The following is an 18,582-nucleotide window of genomic DNA, read 5'->3' on the forward strand; positions in this document are numbered from 1 at the left end:
GAGAATACCAGTTGAGTTTATTTTTCTCATGAAATGTTATCCACGTTTCTCTGAACCCAGAAGCAGTGATCGAAGTTTTATGTCTTACTGCTGTCAGTGTAGATCTTACTTTTCTTACACAGCTTGAGAAGAGCTGCAGTCTTGCAATCAATAAAAGAGAAGAAGAAGTTAGAACCTGTCGTATTTTTCTGAAATCACAGATTATGGAACATTTTGTTTTGTTTTCCCATTATAATATTTACTGTCCCTGCCGCTAGAGGAACTGGGTGGTCTCAAATGGACCTATTGGCCATAGCATCAAACAAAATAAGGTGATGGTTCTTCACACAGTATGCAATTAAAAGGTGAAATACCTCACCATTGTGTGTTGTGAACATTAAAATAATCATGGTCTCAGTGGGAAGTTAAGCAACTGTGTGGAGGAGAAAGCTTACTAAGTGCACAGATACCAAGTTCAGCTTAGGAAGTCCTTGAACCACAGTGGGAGGCTGAGTAAGTGCCTGGTTGAAGCATCACATTTGCTTGTTCAGTTACTACCTCTTCTATATCTGCCTTTGGCTACTCTTGAGCGTGGGGTTAGGTATCCATTTGATCTCATCTAAATGGCTCCAAATGAAACGAATACAAAAGAGAATGAGGTTTTTTGTTCTAATGAAAAAGATGATGAGACACGGTGATTTGAAAATGACAGGATTCTTGCCTGGATTTTTTTCCCTCTGAGTGCATTGCTGTGTATTTGTGATGTTAGCAAACTTAAACACGAAGGAGAGTTTCTCTTTAAGCTTTGAAAACTATTTTTTTTTTCCCAAATAAAACTTTCCATATATTATTTTGAAACATATAATTATATACCAAAAGCCTTGAAGGGAGAACTATATTTATTCATGACTCATTAGTCTAAAAACTTTTAGACTAATTTTTAAAGATGGTGCAGGTAGAATTGTAACTGCATTGTTAGAATATCCTGTCAATATACAAAAAAAAATCTGTCATGAGATTAGTCTAGGCAAGCTTAATATTATACAGGATTGAAGCTGTCAGTGATAAACCTCCTAGGAAGATCCTTGTGCGTTGTACTCCGAGTGTTATTAAAAGGTTAAATTCTTCTCCTTCCCTTCAACATTCTCTAAGGCGAGAAAAAATTGCATTACTTTTAGCTTAGCTTCCCTTGCAAATTAAATGCTCATCTTCATTATTTGACACATTATCTTGGTTAATTTAACCAAATAATAGTAGATTCAGGATATTAAAATATTTATTTTATCTGTTGTATTCTGGAGACGTAGTAATGGCACAGGTTACTTGATAAGACTAAAATATTGTTTGAATTAAGTGCTCAATTTTCTTAAATTTAAATCATAATAGCGAGCATCATGATTTCCAGTTGGACTTAATTCTACAGTATGTTCTTTTGACAGTCTTTTATTTATAAGAAAATTAGAGAGTACATGGTTGTCTTACTCAAGATTGTGGAGGAGCCAGAAACTTCCTGTTTATTTGTTTTATACAGTGATGTAGCGAGCTGTTGTTTTTAACTGATGCTTTAATTTCCAGAGGTGTTACTGTACATGGATTTATAAAAAGTGGTAAAACAGCCATCCCAACTCCTGGGTGAAATGAAATTTGAACACTATCAAGTTGTTTCATACGACTGTGCAACCACTTGTTTGCCGTCTTGCCTTTAAGTGCTCTGGATTTGCTTTCCAGAAGTGTCTCCTTTCATACCAAAACAAATAGTACTGCTGCTCATGGAGCACACTGCTTTCCTCCCACTGCCTGAGCAACTCAGACCTGTTGTATGTTACCCTGAACAAAGTTGTTTTCTTTTTATAAGCATAAGCCTTGTTGGTATAACAAACAAACTGTATAGTGAAGGAGTGCGGGTCTGCCCTGGGTACTCTGTAAGACCCCCTTCCTACATACCTTTAAAATGCTGTAGCCTTGACAAGGTCATTGATGGTTAAATGTTTTAAAGATGATCAGTGGGAGGGTTTTTGTTGGTAGCTGAGGTCAATTATAAAAAGTTAACGTTGTTTAGTTAAAAGCAGGTCTGTACCTGTTCAGTCTAGGCCTCGAAGCAGTTTCAGCTACTTTAATTAGCTACTCTTATTTTTGTTAGATGTGCTATTCAGCCTCGCTGGTAAGAGCCCTCCTCACTTGTCAGTGGAACTGAACTTATCATCTTTTTAAAATTGAAAAAGGTAATCTCCAGAGAAGTACAAAACAGTGATTTGCTAAATATAATTATACAAAATACGAGTTATCAGAATTTACCTTTCTGAAGTATGCCAAATATATGACTTGGATGTTTGACAACTCACTTTTGGCATGTGCTAATTAAATGCAAGTGACACAGAGCATATCCCCTCAAGCTTCGTAAATGTGGACATTAGTAAAGTATCTTTTAAATGGAATTTTGGGTGATTAAAATGATCACATCTTATAACCTGCAGCGATTTGGAAAAATGTTTCATCGCTTCACAAAGACTCACCTTAGGTCACAGCACCGTGCCGTACAGCTATCTGGGGAAAAAATGATCAATACTGATAGGCTATGACAGGCTTCTGGCAGCTCCAGGGCAACCTGTCTGCCTTTGTGCAGCAGATTAAAAAAAAGCTATCTGTACATTACGATGCTGCAGTCTTATTTTTTTCCTCTTATAGCTCTCATCGTCTGAAGTAATTAAGGTACAAATGATCTCTGGAGTTTTTCAAAGACCTTCATGCCATTCAATATGCAGACATTTAGTTGTTATAAATGGAATTTATACTGTGTTGTCTTACGGTCAATTTTGTTCCTGGCTCTTTGTTGCTTTCCAAGTGTTGGTGCTTCTCCTCAATCCCATCTTGGAAGAGGAATACTTCTGATGCAGGGGGATTGCTTGGGGCTGGAGACTTTTTTGTTAGTAATGCCTCATATATAGACATAAAATTTCCATCATTATGTGAGATTTTAGTTGCATTTCCTCTCTCATACCTTCTGTCTTTGTTTTCTGTGCTCTCGCTAAGCTCCATGCCTTAAAATTTTGTATCTAATTCCACTGCTGATCCCTCTGAGTAGTACAAGGCAGTCCGTGCACAAAGATGTTCAGAATGTCTCTAAAGTGTTCAGTAACCTGTGCAGCATAGGGGTGAGAAGATCCATAAATAGGAATTGGTTTTTCTCCTTTATTTTCAACATGGTTATATGCTGGAATTCACAGTGTACTGACAGTACAGCTTTTTCTTGACGTCTGTTTTGGCCATGAAAGCAAGTTGTTGTGGTAAAAGACCACTGCATAATGGTCACAATAAACTATTTTGTGTTCTTATCTGTGAGATCAGAAGAGGTTTTGTCCTGTAGACAATATGCATAACTTGTAGGTAAATAATCTCTTTCCCTTGTATAGTTTCACGCTTCACTAGTTACTCACCTGCTACTTAGCTGCAGAATACTCTTTGTTCAAAAAGAATCAGAGAAGGCCATGGACTGTTGTGTGACTTGTGGTGACTGGGCCCAGAAAAGAGACTGCAGCTGCACGAGTCTCATTTGTCTATGCGCCTTATTAGCTAGAGAGTGAACTTCACAATGAAGGCTGCTGGTGGGACAGCTCTTTAGTAGGGAGGCTAAGAATAAAGATTTGGGCTTTTCTTAAGTTTCTTGGCTGACTGAAACACACTTAAGTGTTGGTTGGTTCCAAATGTACAGAATGGAGATGGTCCTTTTAGTGCAGCTTTGGAAGAATAAAAGTAACTGTTGAGAATGTATCCTAGCCATCAAATAGTAAGTCCAAAAGTTATCAGCAAAGAAAAACACTTGTAAATATTTCACCAAAATTATCAGCAAAATAATCAGCGAGCTTCTGAAATACCTGTGCTAACTGGTTTGTTTGTTTATTTAGAAAAAGAAAGCTGTACCCCTATGGTTTTGAATAGTAACATAACTATTGAAGCCAGGGCACAATGGATGCTATCAGAAAAGCCCCATATGGGTGCACTTTAGATCTTTTGAATACCACAAAAGTTTAGTGACCTAGAAATGAATCAATAAAAAGCCATCCTCTATGTGACAAATTGAAGAACTGAGGGATTCTTACAGATGCATTGACTTTAACAATTCAAGATACACTGTTTGTAAAGGCTCTCTGAGACACACTTAATCCTTTGAGTACTGTAGCAGACCATAAGGTGTTTTATATTTAGATCACTCCCCACTATTTATTTTCCTGCTTTTCCTCTTAAGTTTACTGTTATGAAAATCACAGTAAGAAGACAAAAGGAAAAGCTAATGCTGAAGTGATGTTCTGTCACACCAAATGGAAATGTTTTTCATTTGATAAATTGAAAATTTCTCATTGATTTGCAAAGCATGGTTTAGAAGGGTGTGTCAGTGTAAAACCTTATTTAGTCCCGTTACACTACAAATAAATCTATCAGTCAACAGAATAAATTAAGGGTAAGTCAGTGAAAAGGTTTATATCCTGTTCCCTGGCACGTCATTCTTGCAGTTCAACTTTTCAGCATTTCAAATAAAATTTGAAGAAAAAATTATCCTTAACTACTCCAGCCTTGTTCCCTGTCATCCATTTCTAGATTCAGCCATGTGGGCAAGAACTATTTCTCCTGGAAGATTAGGAATACACCATTATCAAATGTTACTTTTAAAACTTTCTATTCATACTGTACTTATTATGTCACATCTACATTACATGGGCTTTTTATAATGTCATGAAAATACAGGCGGGTGTTTTTATTTTGCTGTTTGTTTGTTTTGGTTGTTTGGTTGGAATTTTTTATTTACAAACATTCTTGTTTCCACAGAGGAAGATAAATATGGGGTTTACTCCAGTCTGCTGTTGAAATATTTTCTCGCAGAGGGAGTTGTCTGTGGACATGACTTGTTTGTTGCTTCTGCTCAGGACCCTCCAGCCAACATCTTAAAGGTAAAGACTCGTAGCTTTTAGCTAGTGAAGTTCTAATTTCTTGATGAATTTAAGTAAAATTTATATAGTAACAAGTGAATTCATGTTGGTGATCCACAAGAATATGGGGAAGTACGGAAGTATTTGCACTAGCCAGATTTGGGAATTAAATTTAACTTGCTAGCCTGCTTCTGCAAAAAAAAAATGGAATGAGATCTTCCTGAGGATCAGTCTAGAAGCTACTTATCCTTCATTTTGATTTTGGAGAAAACCCAGACCAACGAGCTGGCTAAATTGAATATCTTGAATAAACCCAACTGCTGTCCACAATCTAAGAACACAGAGTAGTGGAGCAACTTCTAATATACTGGGGAGGGAGAGAAGCAGCATACAATTTGCACAGGTATGTTTTGCAGTTTCCTATAAAAAAGAAGAATAGCATTTAACATCTTAAAGTAAAACCTCCTTTATTCAGACTTTTCGTTCTGACTGGCTTTTTTATACCAGGAGATATGGTCATCTTTAATCAGGTTGTGTAGAAAGGTTCCTTTCAGAATTCGATGAGCTTCTAATCACACACTGATACTTTCCACTATAGGGAAACAGCCCTCATTGACGCTATAAAACATACAGAAGTATGGGGGTACTCTCAGAACACTTCATTAAATATTTTATATCTTTCTAATGCTTCTTTTTTTCTGATAACACAAGTAATGTATAATTTGCTGATTACTTCTGCATCAAGTGTAGCCTGGCATTTTCTTTAAGAGTATTCAGAGACTATTTCTGGTCAAGATGATTGCTTTTCATTTTCACTACCTGGTGATCGTAGATTGTGCCTCATCTGCTCAGTATTATCTCCAGTATTCATGAAAATGTGTATTCCTAGTGAAATGATATGCTTGTAGTTAGAAAAATCTTAGCTCTTTTTTTCAACCATCTTCATCCTAAAAAAGGTTTGATTTAGAAATTAAATTTTTCTCATGTAATCTTTTATTTTATAGTATAATCTAAACAAATACGTTAGAATTTTATTGTGAATTATGAATTACATAATAAATATCATATTTTTACTAATGTCTGTGCTTACATAAGTGTTAATAAAATCACTGACTGATGGACCTCATTGCATTTGGTTTTTTTCCCATTAAAATCAAATTATCAAATGTAATAAATTTAGTGCATTGTATTCAAATGTCTTAACATTAACCACCTAATGTGGATTTCATCATTCTTTATTCACCTTCAAACAAATTGTTTATAGCTTGTCATAATTTTCATGATTCCTGTTCGTTCAGCTGTTGCTTGCTAACAGGCGCTGTTAGTACTTCCATCTTTGTACCAGCTTGAAGTTCTGGTCAGTCAGTCTGATGTTGTTCACTGAGCTCTGCTGTCTGATTTTGGAATGCTTTCCTTCTTACTTTTAGGGATAGCCACTAGGTAATGGCAACTACCTTCCTCTGTGGTGGTGTTACTAATTCTGAAAAGGTGGACAATGTTACTGCAGGAAAGTAGAAGAAAACAATTTTGTCTTGTCTTCCTCCTCCATTTGTAAAACAATTTTGTCTTGTCTTCTTCCTCCATTTGTCTTTTTACATATCCAGCTGTTTTCTTGCCTGTGCTTTTCTACTTTTACCTCAACTGTTCAATACTTCATTTACTTAATAGACAACGTGCAATAGAGTTGATTTCTCTGATTTATGTTGCTGTCTTGAAATTGTTTCGGTGAAGTAACCCTGTAATATGCTTCAAGCTAGAAAATTATGTGCTTTCACAGTTGGCAAGCTGAGGTACTTCTTGAAAAGCGAGGATGTATTATCTTAAAAGACATCACCTGGCAGAGTTGGTCTGACACTGGCATTGGCCACAGTTAGGTGTCCAAATCATACAAGCAAACTGCTTTACTCGACCTTTAAAAGAGAGGACCTTCAGGTGCTTCAAGTCCTCTCCTGGCAGAAAAATGAAGTCAGACTTTTGAGACAACGTATCTGACCGCTAAGAATAAGATTGCGTTTTATTTAATAAGGTTAGCAATTAATTTATTTTCAATGTCTGAATGGACTATATGCTGGAAAGGCAACATTGATTCTGATACGTGTCAACCTGTTTGTGCTTGTTTTTTATTTTATAAAACTGAAGTATGGATTCAGTATATTCTACAGTATTCCAGCCATTGTACATGAAGACAATTCTTTACGTGCCTTAAGTCTTTATTGTGTGGTCACCCTATCTATAGATCTCTGCTGAGATGCCATAATTGCCCTATTCTAATTTTATGATGTGATTGGAAGTTTCTTGAACCTATAACCAAGACAAATATTGCTGGTAGTAGGAAGAGGAAAAGACATTCTCATAGACCATAATTATCTTGAAATTGTGTGTAACTAAAAGACAAGCAGTGGATAAAAAGCCCTGATCAGCTGCCTAAGATATATTATATTACCACCCACCAATTTATCCATCATCCTTTGAAAACATATTCATGCCTTTTGTAGTCAAAGCTCCTTCAGGAAATTGGCATTAAGATGTAATGCTGAAAAATTATACACCTCTGGTAAAGCCTACAGAACTATATATATGCTGTTTTTAGAAAGTATTTGTTCAATTTATATTCTTCAACAAAGGATAACTTTTTACTGTAAGAGCATACGTAGTGGGAATCAAATAGACTACAATATAAGAAATAGTGTGGTACGCTTCCTTGATCGATCATAAAACAAAACTGATTGCATGGGTAAATGCAAAATTAATTCAATAATAATGTTTCCTTCAGCCTTCTTATATTTTGGTGTTCCATTTTCAGTACCAAATCTGATTAAGTTTAGACTGCAAATTATGAAAAACTATTTACTCAAGCTGAAAAACAGAGACTGGTAAAAAAAGATGCTTTTTTTTCTTGAGTGTTTGCTTAGTTTCGGTGTGTTCAGAGGTTATAATTTTTATTGTTATGATTCAAAACTCTCAAATTTGTGCCAATGTTTTGAAGTTTTATGTAGTGCATATGTTTGAGAATGGAATGCAAAGTTTAATATATGGCTATGTTTATTGCACAGGAAATCTTAACGTTTTTGAAAGAAAAAGCTAACAAGAGGACTGTGTATTCTTTTGAACATCCCCACAGATGTACTTCTGTACTTTCAAGGTGGTCTTTTTGGAGGCTCACATGCAAGAACAGAGGCTAAAGAACACTTCCTCCAAACTAGTAGTCCACGAAAACTTACTTTGGAATAGCCCAGGAGAGAACTACTTAGAAAGAGGATGCTTTTCCTATCTAGATTAGGCAGGACAGCCTTCTTACAATGAAATGCATTCCCCAGAATTCCACCTCCAGTCAAGTCCTACATCTCCCCTTGAGCTCTGTCACCAACTCAGTTTTTACCTTGTATGTCTGGTATCGTTGTACTTTTAAGTACAATAAGGGAACCGCAGTGGAAAGAGAAAAATGCAACATCACTTGATAAGGAATTTGTGAGGTGCATGTGGGGGAGTATAATGGCTCACTGAAAAAAAAAAAGAAAAGAAAAAGAAAGAAAGCAAGGTCAAAAGACTTGGCAGAAAGTTTTACTTACAAGCAAAAACAAAAAAAACCCTATCCCAAATGTTTTCCACAACAACAACAAAAGTGAAAGTACACTTGAAATACAACAGTTTGCTTATGTGTGCTGTTTGAAACAGCCTGCAAAAATTCAGTCTCCAGCACCCTGGTTAAACTGACTTGACCTGAGGAATAGAAGATGCACACTTATTCTTTTCCCATTGAGAAAATGACTGCAGAAATTAGCAAAATATATTCTTGTTATTTCCAGGTTTCTTTTTAAAAAAAAACAACCAAGCAAGTACACACACCAAAAAAGAAAAAAGCTTAAGCTCAAATATTTTAATTATATTAATTGTACTCCAGTTTTCAGTGTTACAGAACTACTTTGAACTTGACACATTTTACATGGGTGTGAAAAGGTATGCTGGAAAATAAGTCACTTCTGTTTGAAAGGATTGAAATCCTGTTACGAGGTACCCACATTGAGAACTCTCAGGAGTGTAAAGCTTCATCTTTTGTCAGATGTTTGGACCAATTCAATAAAAAGGTTTTCCAGAACCAGGCTTAAATTTCGTGTTTCCTGTCTGCCAATCCTTGGCTGCTTATTAGGATATTTTCTTTCACCTTTCTACTGAAATGATAAGCTTATTTTTAAACAGAGATCTTTCCTGGCCTATTAAATGTATCGTAGGTGCAAACATAGTAGTTTTAAAATAAGCAAAATTTCAGGCTTCAGTGTTGAGAAATTACCAAAAAGCCTCGTAGAATAGTTAATTAGTAGAATCCATATTCTCAGTTGTGCACTGGGAGCAATAGTTCACTATCCTTGAAGTTGTTTACGAATAATGTTTGCTGTTGTTTGGTATGAAACCTGTTCAGGCCAGGGCGTTATACACTGCAGCAGAGTTTGGAGAAGTTTGGGTAAGGGTACTTTCCTTTTATTTAGTGTCTTCACATTGGTTCTCTTGGTCCAACATTCCCCTTTTTGTTGCATTTTTGTTTTAAAAAGGAATCATGAACTGATTCAGAAAGTGATGAAATAAGTAAGAAAACATTATCTAATATTCTCATGCATTCCTGGTTTTCAGTGTTGTGAAAGGGAGCCACAGTGGGAGGAAGTAATAGCAAAGAGTTACTATAGAATGGCATGGCTGTAGGGTGAACTTTTGTGTATGTGAAGCAAAGAATGTATTCATTCGGTTTAAAACAATACAAAACTCTCAGAGTACTTTCAGTTAACTGCTTTTTTTTTTTAATTGCATAAAGCAGTGGAATTCTACCTCCCTTTTTCTCTTCACACAATTCTCATTTTTTGAGGCTGGTACTTCTGAATGTCAAAGGAAAATTTCCGTGCAGCTAACAACCTTACCTGGAGATGGAAATAAATTGTGGTGCAAGGGCCTCTGAAAGAAAAAAATTCTATATCCAGTCATTTGTGTTCTTTAACAATAGACCTTGTCTTCACAAGTGTTTACAATCAAAACAGAATCCTCCTCCCTTTTGGGAGTAGGGCCCTTTAAACTGACATTTATATAATGCATTATTGAAAAGAAAATATTTACCCTTCCTTACTTACCATCTGGTGTCCTTTAAATACTAAAAATTAACATAATGAAAAAGCCTCAAATTCATGTGAGTTTAAACTCTTTAAATATCATTGCAATTAGAGATCAACAGTGAATTGCAGTTTTTTATTTCCCATGTTTCTTTGGCCAGACCTGTGACAATATTACATTGTGAGATAGCTGCATAAAACCGTGTGCACAACGTGTTTATTGCTGCAGAAATAGACAATGTTTCAAATTCTTAAGTACTATTAATTATACAGTTATCAAAACCCATAAGGATCAAAGGATTTTATATAAGTGGGATTTCACATACAGCTTGGATTATGTTGCTAAATAATAGCACAGTAGTACTTCTTTAGCAATGTAAAATAGCTTAGAGAGGAGTATGATGCCTATGGTTGGTGTAATGCATTGGTAATTAAGAGGGTGTGAGGTTAAGCTTCATTAACTGCTGTGGGATTGTATCTTGGATTTTATTATCCCCTAGAGAACATAAGAAGTGAGAGAGGTCAAACTGTTAGAATCTGATTTTTCTTAGTGCATCTGCCAACACAAGGCAAGCAAAGTAATGTGGCAGAGAACACAGAAGGACCTAGATTGCTAGCAGATGCAGGTTGTACATCATTTCATTACGCAGATAAAAGATTTATTAACGGAATAAATTACTTCTTGTTTGCAATAAAACCATCATCAGCTTGCTTTGTGGGGAAAAATATTGTAGTTGCATTGTCATTTGTCTGAGCACTTTACATAAACCGTTTGTTGCCTTGTCTTAAAAGGAAGGAATTAATTTGGAAAAAAAAACTTCCAAGACTTCTTTTTCTCTCTCTTTTTCTTCCTTTTTTTTTTTTGCTTTTCCGTTCTACTGCATCTCATTCTAGACATGGATGGATGCCCCAACCACACCATGCTTAATAACTTTAGCACTTGTCTCCCTTCTGTATTTTCATGCTGCATAGCAGATGTATTTTATTTGACCCCAAGTAATGTTGTATATACATTTTTAATATATTTTAACTAATGCACTGCTACATGCTTTGTTTCTTGGTTTTTGTTTTGTTTTGTTTTTATATATACCTTATGCAGGACTTCTCTTTTTTCAGCCTGGGAGAATGTAACAGTTCTCAGGACTTGACACAGTCATGCCACAAAATTGTCAGTCCCAAAGCTTTTCAAAGCTATATGATGTGGGAGCTGAGATATTTTTAAGCACAAATAGGTTCAATGGAGATAATATAGGCTGACAAATTAACTCTCATCTTCCTTGCCTTTTGTTTTTATAATGAGCGCTTTCAGTTCCAGATTCTAGAAGTAACTTTTAGATGTTTTAGTCTTTTATTCCAAAATTCTGATTTTCATTTTAAGAATATAGATTGATTTAATCCTAAACAGGCAAACTGTTCTGAATCGTTTTTGGATTCAGAAATTATCAAAATGGAGTTATCCTTCTGATAACCTCGGCAGAATTTTCAGTGCTTTTTATTTATGGTAGAGATATCTAGTTCTCAAACAAATGATGATTTAATAAGACTGCTGGAAACTAATGTTTGTGTTTGTAATTAGTAAGTGATCAGGGAGAAAGAGAGAGAAGATGTGCTAAAGCCCCGATTTGCTATCACAGAATCACAGAATGGCCAGGGTTGGAAGGGACCTCAAGGATCACAAAGCTCCAACCCCCTGCCACACACAGGGCCACCAACCTCCACATTTCATAGCAGCCCAGGCTGCCCAGGGCCCCATCCAACCTGGCCTTGAACACCTCCAGGGCTGGACGGGGCATCACAGCCTCTCTGGGCAAGTCTAGGCAATCTTCCATACTCAGATATTTTGAGGAAAAGCCCAGGCTCAGTTGTCTCCAAATGTCACTCTTTAAAACCATGTCCTCCACTGCTCTCCATGCGTGTCCAACTGTACTGCCTTCAGTTCCATGTCTGTACAACTGAGACAGAAGTATTTGGGGGCTGGTTTGGCTGTTGATCTGCTCCACCCTTTCTGTAACTCTTTATATTTTTCCTTCTTTTGAAAAAAAATGAAAATAAAAGACCTGAGAAATGCTGAATGCTTTGTGCTTCTTGGACCATAAGGAAACTTTTCATAGCACTGAAGAGTTGAGCAGTACGTGCCCAGCCACACAGCCTTTATCTTTGTCGACACACCTGAGTTTCTCTTGCTTATGTATGCTGTCACTTGCATACAGTTTTGCAAAGAGTTACTTCCCTGAAACAAAGAACAGCATATAATTTGAATGGTGCCTGAATAAGGGAAGGCCTTTTATTCCATTTCTAGTTATAATAAAGATGAGAAGAGGACTAAGTGTTTGGATTATTTTAATATCAGTGTTTTCAGTACTGTCCATAGAGTCGGTTTATTTGTGTTCTTTGCTAATTCTCCTCATCCCAGGCCTATTAACTGATTTTAAACTTTCTCCCTCTCCAAATGTGGCTCTACAAGAATCTACTTGCAGTTTGTTGTTTTTTTTTTTAATTATGTACTGGGAAGCATGAATCTGTACTTCCCAAGGAATAACCGCATTAGCAGCCATTTATGCATTCTATTTAGTCTTCTACCAGGCTAATGAATGTATGGCTTCCCATCAGCATAGACATGCATCCAAACAGTGCTTTGCCTCTCTTTCATGCAGGTTAGCGTAAATAGTGGGGAAATAATATGTGGGAAATATGAAATATGTTTGCTGTTCACACTTAAGTACAATGTATTTAACCAAGTTAGTGCATGCAGTAGAGCTGAAGCGATTGGTCTTCAAAAATACCAAAGGCAGACTGCTTTTTCCAGGTTGCAGCTAGAATATTTAAGAAACTTAGTAAGAAGCAATAAAGTTCATAACCACCTTATGCAAGAATGATCCAGGATATTCTTCTTTAAAGTGTTGGGATAAAAAAATGATATGGCTGTGAGACCAAGTAACACCAGTGATGTTTTGAGTCCCAGTGTAGTACATGAACTTGTTTCCTGCTTAGAGACAAAAGAACATGGTACATCCAGGATACGTTGTTCAACTAGGCAGAGTAGTTATTGGGTGAAAGGTTGTGGAAAAACAGCTGGGGAAAATAAGCATTCCTTTGGTGTGAGAGTTCTTCATGTGCTCTTGGTCCCTTCTGTAGGGCAGCAAGGGAGAAGACAGCGCCAGATGGAGCTGAGCTGACCCCATGTGCTAACTGCCTCACCGCTGATCCTGGGGTTCAGTTTGTAACATCTCCCATTCAGCATCATGCCATGCAAGAAGGAACGGTTCTGTGCTTGAGTGCAAGGCAGGAACTTTTTTGGTGTCACATAGGCATTGGAGGAGATTGCAGATTCCCAGTAATGCTCGGGGAAACTCAGCTCTTATTCTCTTGACCTCTGCTTTGTTCTAGCATAAAATACTCGGTGTGAAAACTACGAAGGCACTGTCTGTGATAAGAGCAAACATATATAACTGAGTGTCCCTGTCTCAAACTTCTCTTCGTCAAATTTTTTGTCAAAAAACCAGCTGATGATTCTGGAGGAGGAAATTATTCAATGCCCTTAGGAAAAGATTGGGAATGTTTTTCTCTTTAAGTTGCAGTAAGGTGAGTGGCAAACCATGGCATTTCCTGGCTTTCAGCTTTGCAGATGGCACAATAGCTGTCCAGTCATAGTACAGCAGGGTGAGGTGGTGGCTGATGGCATCAGCAGTGAGAGCTGAAACAATGGGAATTTCAGGGAGTGGGATGAAGTGCTTAGACAGGATTAGATGATATCTTCCAAAACGTGTCTGACATCTCTTTCCAGAGAAACACAGGTTAGCCACTGTGATAAAAAGTTGCAAAGAGTAATGGGAGATAGCTGATGTTGGTGAATGGAAGGAAAATATACCTGCAAATTCTGCTTAGGGCTATATGTATACCATATAATGTAGCACAAAGCTGTCCAAATAAATATAATGCAAACTTACAGTTCAGGGAATAGATTTGAAATAACCTGAATTTTGCACTTCAGTTTTAGTTGGACATTTAACATTTTCCCTTGGAACTTATTTTAATATTTAGCTCATTTTGTTCCTTCATAGACACAATTCTGCTGATAGCAAGAGTGGAACAACATCCTTGGAAATACAGGCTAGTTAATCAACAAGGTGTTTTTTGTTTTGTTTTGTTTTTTAACATATGGTTATGATTCATTCTTTAGAAAGAAATTCTTTCAGAAATTGAGAAGGCAGATAATGTAAATTATTACATTGTTTCCTTAATTAAAAATATGGAAATTTACTTTTGAACAGGGAAATCTGAGCCTCCCCAAACGCTTTTGCAATTCATTTGCTAAAGCAAAGTAAATAAATTAAAATTATTCACTGCTGAAATATGTAGATACAGTTCTTTCCTATAACTTTACTGAAGCAATTACGTAGAAGTTTTCTTAGTTTTCAATGCCTTTAATCTCAGAGGGTGCACTGGCCAACCACTGAGAGAGAGGGAAACAACTGTTCCAAAATTAGAAGCCTTTGTTCTCAATTTGGTCATTAATTGTAGGTATTATGATAATTAACATTGAAGAAACAAAATAATGCATGTTGTTTGTAAGGTTACTTATTGGGCTACATCTCTCCTGTGTTAATTCCAAATTAGTATAATGCAAAACCTGACATGGATTCAGTTAATCTTTCTTATTTAATCTGTTTTATTTCTCTGTGTTGATACCATCTTTGCCCATGCAGACAGTTGTATAGGTTTTTTTTACTAACTGTGCCTATGTTCTGTGTTTCGTGTACAACCCATATTTCAATCAAGATATTTTAACAGTTTTCCAATGTGTTTCTTTTATGTCCACATCTCAGTGCTCTAGCAAGACTTTACTTAAACAAAACTAAGATTAAGCACAGTTTTGATCTGTTCAAGGCAGATAAAGAGTTGCTTTGCCCTCTATCTTCCACAGATGATTGATAAAGATGGGTCGGAAAATTGCTGTATTTCACACATCTCATAGACGTAGAAGCACACTGCATAAGTGCAATGTTTGTCATCCCCCTGCTTTTTCAGCAGTACAAAACAGTCTGCACTATCAGAAAGTCTGTGATAAGTTCTGTTCCAAGTCTGTGTCCACCTATCTGCAGTGCTTGTTTTTTCAAGCAAGAAATGTTTGTATTTGAAACTTAAGAATTAAATACCTGTTCCTTTCTTTTGCTCCTTTGTTTGTGTTCATAAGGTATTTGTCATTAGTAGATACGTGTGATGGTAGCAGAAGAGAGGATTCAAACCATTCTCTTACAGCCATCTTCAGCCTGTGCCTATAGGCTATTGTGATCTGTTGAATGCTGTTAAATGTTTCAGAAAAGCTGGCAAGGAAATGTGAACTTATTATCAAATAGACTTCAATGCAAATTTGCGATACAAGGAGCTTACCTCTTCTCCAGAATGGTTTAGGAGAGCAGCTTTTGAAGAAGAATGGGCAAACAGGAATTATGGATGCTGCTCGAGATGTACTGTTTGTGTATAGTAGCACATGCAATATTGTATTTCCATTCCGCATTCTCTTATAAATGTGCAATCTTTGTGTGTGTGTGTGTAATAATTTCACAGATTAATTGCGCTTAATATTATCTGAGCTTTCAGAACAATTATTTTAAAATTATTTTAAAGTCTTTTTTATGGACTTTGGAACTGTCCACTACATGAAGAGAACCATATTATGGCCAACGTACATTCTTTGGATAAAAATCTGAACTGCTGCAATGTTTAGGCAGGTATCACAGCATGGCCTGGGTTGCAAAGGAGCACAGTGCTCATCCAGTTCCAACCCCTGCTGTGTGCAGGCCGCCAACCAGCAGCCCAGGCTGCCCAGAGCCACATCCAGCCTGGCCTCGAATGCCTGCAGGGATGGGGCATCCACAGCCTCCTTGGGCAACCTGTGCCAGTGCCTCACCATCCTCTGGGGGAAAAGCTTCCTCCTCATATGCAACCTAAACCTCCCCTGTCTCGATGTAAAACCATTAGTTTAAAACCAGGTAGTAGACATTCCTTCACTTTTCACCTGTAGGAACTTCCAGCCCCTTTGCCTGATGATAACTTCAAAACTGAACGAGTAGAAGCGACAGCTGCCAAGTCTGAAGATTGTCAGGACTCTATGCAAATAGCCTGGCGCTACCAAAATGCACCAAAAGTGGAGGTAAGTCTTTGGTATTTCACAACTGTTCCTCTTGCAGAGCAAGTGTTTTCCAGCACAGGACAGTGCTACATGATTACCTCCTGAAAGGAAAGTAAATCATCCTAGAACGATATATATATTGATTACTAGAAATACGGAGAGAAAAGGAATTTGAGAGTTTACAGGAAATGTAAAATTTAATATAGACAGTAAAAATGTAGAAGACAAATGAATTGCTTTGGGATTTTTCAATGAGCATTATTAAAAAAAGCTGGAATGATTTGGTCACTAAGAAACTTCTCCTAGATGTAGCAGTACACAAATGGCTAATGAAGGTTTGATGGACAGTGCTTACTAGATCTCTTTAATGCAAGCATTGTGTTGAAGCAAGCTGTTGACTTGCTTAGCCATGTGCATAACAACTAAAGTAAGCACTTGAAATTATATCAACTTCACTGTCACTAGAAACTAATCGCTGTGCAGGGAGAATACAAGAAACAAGCACAGTGGTCAGTCATTCAGAGTTTACAGCTGTTAGTGTCTTGTGAATGATGTATTTCCTGTGGCTGGTGACTTTCTTATTTAATTTAATGGCATAATCAACTTTTAATAAAATTACAGCATTTTTGACTATCCGGAACAGAAAACTTGTTTTGCCTATATGTTTTAGCCCACATGTTTCATAAATTCTAGTTTTAGTCATAACTGCCTAGTAAGTTCAGTCATATTCTTAAAAACATAATTGGAATGTGACAAAATGATCTTATAAGGCTTGGCATGTTTGGTTTTCTGTGAAATTGCACAGACATGGCTATATAGTTGTGTCAGAAAAGACTTATATATGGTGACATGCCAAATCAAACAGCCTCCAGGGTAATCATATAATCTCATCAATTTTATTATTGTGAAGCTTGCTGTGCCTCTTTGAACCATCCCCAAAATAAACCGTCTGATTTGAAATCTAACAGAACTCCTGGTACATTGATATGGAAAGAATTGCACGTGGTCAACAAGTAGTGTTCTGATGTTCTAACAAAACAGAAAAACAAATAATTTGGCTAGGTGTGTACTCACCCTTGGTTATTACTCAATCCAGTACTAGAGCATTTTCCAATACAATACCTACAGTATTTGTCCACAATTATTACAATTTGCTTATGCAAAATAGAGTGATCAATCTTTGGCAGGGTGTTCCCCTTGTTATTGCTGAAGCTTTTTTAAATTGGAGTATGATCATTCTGAATAATTGATGTGCAAAATTTTAATGCGTAGATTTCATTTTGAAAAAATAAAAAAGTCTGGTTCTTAACCTTTCTGTGTTAAAGATACTTCAGAATATTCTAGTAGAGTGGCAGGAATACTTCATGGAGAATTTTTGATGTTGCCTTACATGTTGCCTGGATGGTTTACAGTACTCGATAATATCGTTTATTTAATTAACAGCTTTAGCTGTAATTAATTCTTTAAAATTTTGTTTTAGCAGAAAAAAAAAAACAACAATGAATAAAATTTGAAGGCATATTTTCCAAATGGATCGAGCTAAGAAATTAGTACATTTTTAAAAGCTACTATCAAAAATTTTCAAGCATGAAAGTAGTCGTACTTCTAACTGGAACTCTGAACATGTTAGCAGAAAACTTTTCTGTCCAGGATCTGGCTGTACGTGTAGTAAGAATGCTGAGTAGAAGTTGTCTTGGTGGTAGTCTTGATTTAGTTTTGTTCTGATTTAGTTTTTATTTGCAAGTAATTAAGAGATAATTGTTAATAGTTTAGACATTAACTTTTCTTTTGCTACACCTCTTAGGAGCCAGCTAGGTGAGTGGCCTTTGTGATATTTATGCCTGATAATTACATCAGACCTCTTCATAATTGCCACAACTGCTTTTTACATGTTTTGGTACCCTGGATATCAGAAACAGATAGATGGTTTATCAGAAGTCTGTCAGAGTAACAGATCTTGTTTTGCTTGATGTGCCATTGCCACTTTGTTAGCTTTCATCTGTTCCAGAGGTTAATTTAAACTTCTGACTATATGGATAGCCTGTTTTGCAATGCAAGACTGTGTTTTTTCTTTTTCTTTTTTTTTTTTTTTTCTGAATGAACTGCTTATGTTCTTGGGGCAATATATAAACTGTCACAGCATGAAATCAATTTTCTGCCTTGATTCATCCTAAATCTGAGATTTCTAGCACATTAGTATTGCAATTAGAAACATTAACAGCAGACGGTAGCATAAAAGCACACTCTGCTCACTGACAATTTAGTGTATTTCTCCTTGTGCAAAACAGGAGCCCAGAAAAGAACAGGCCTGAGCCTACAATCCACTAATAAATTTATCACGTCAAACTTAAGAGGAATGGAAAGTTTCTGCTTCACGCTCTCCATGGTCATTCTGCTAAGGCAGATTATTCATGCTTACTTGATTCAGGTAGGCTTTTTGCAAGCTTCCCCACTA

General features: G+C 36.6%; 1 protein-coding gene across 4 annotated transcripts in view; it reads left to right on the forward strand.

Annotated features, from left to right (window-relative positions):
• Positions 1–18,582, forward strand: part of ELP4 (elongator acetyltransferase complex subunit 4) — a 124,193-nt gene that overhangs the window by 6,956 nt on the left and 98,655 nt on the right. For 3 of the 4 annotated variants that reach the window (XM_052692465.1, XM_052692464.1, XM_052692463.1), the window contains exons 3-4: positions 4,801–4,922; positions 16,020–16,148. In XM_052692465.1, the coding sequence (XP_052548425.1) occupies positions 4,801–4,922; positions 16,020–16,148 (251 nt within the window). The remainder of the gene's footprint in view (positions 1–4,800; positions 4,923–16,019; positions 16,149–18,582) is intronic. The other variant, XM_052692466.1, reaches the window with a different exon arrangement.

This window comes from Tympanuchus pallidicinctus, unplaced genomic scaffold (genome assembly GCF_026119805.1).
Source record: "Tympanuchus pallidicinctus isolate F22 unplaced genomic scaffold, pur_lepc_1.0 scaffold3, whole genome shotgun sequence".
NCBI classification, from domain to species: Eukaryota; Metazoa; Chordata; class Aves; order Galliformes; family Phasianidae; genus Tympanuchus; species Tympanuchus pallidicinctus.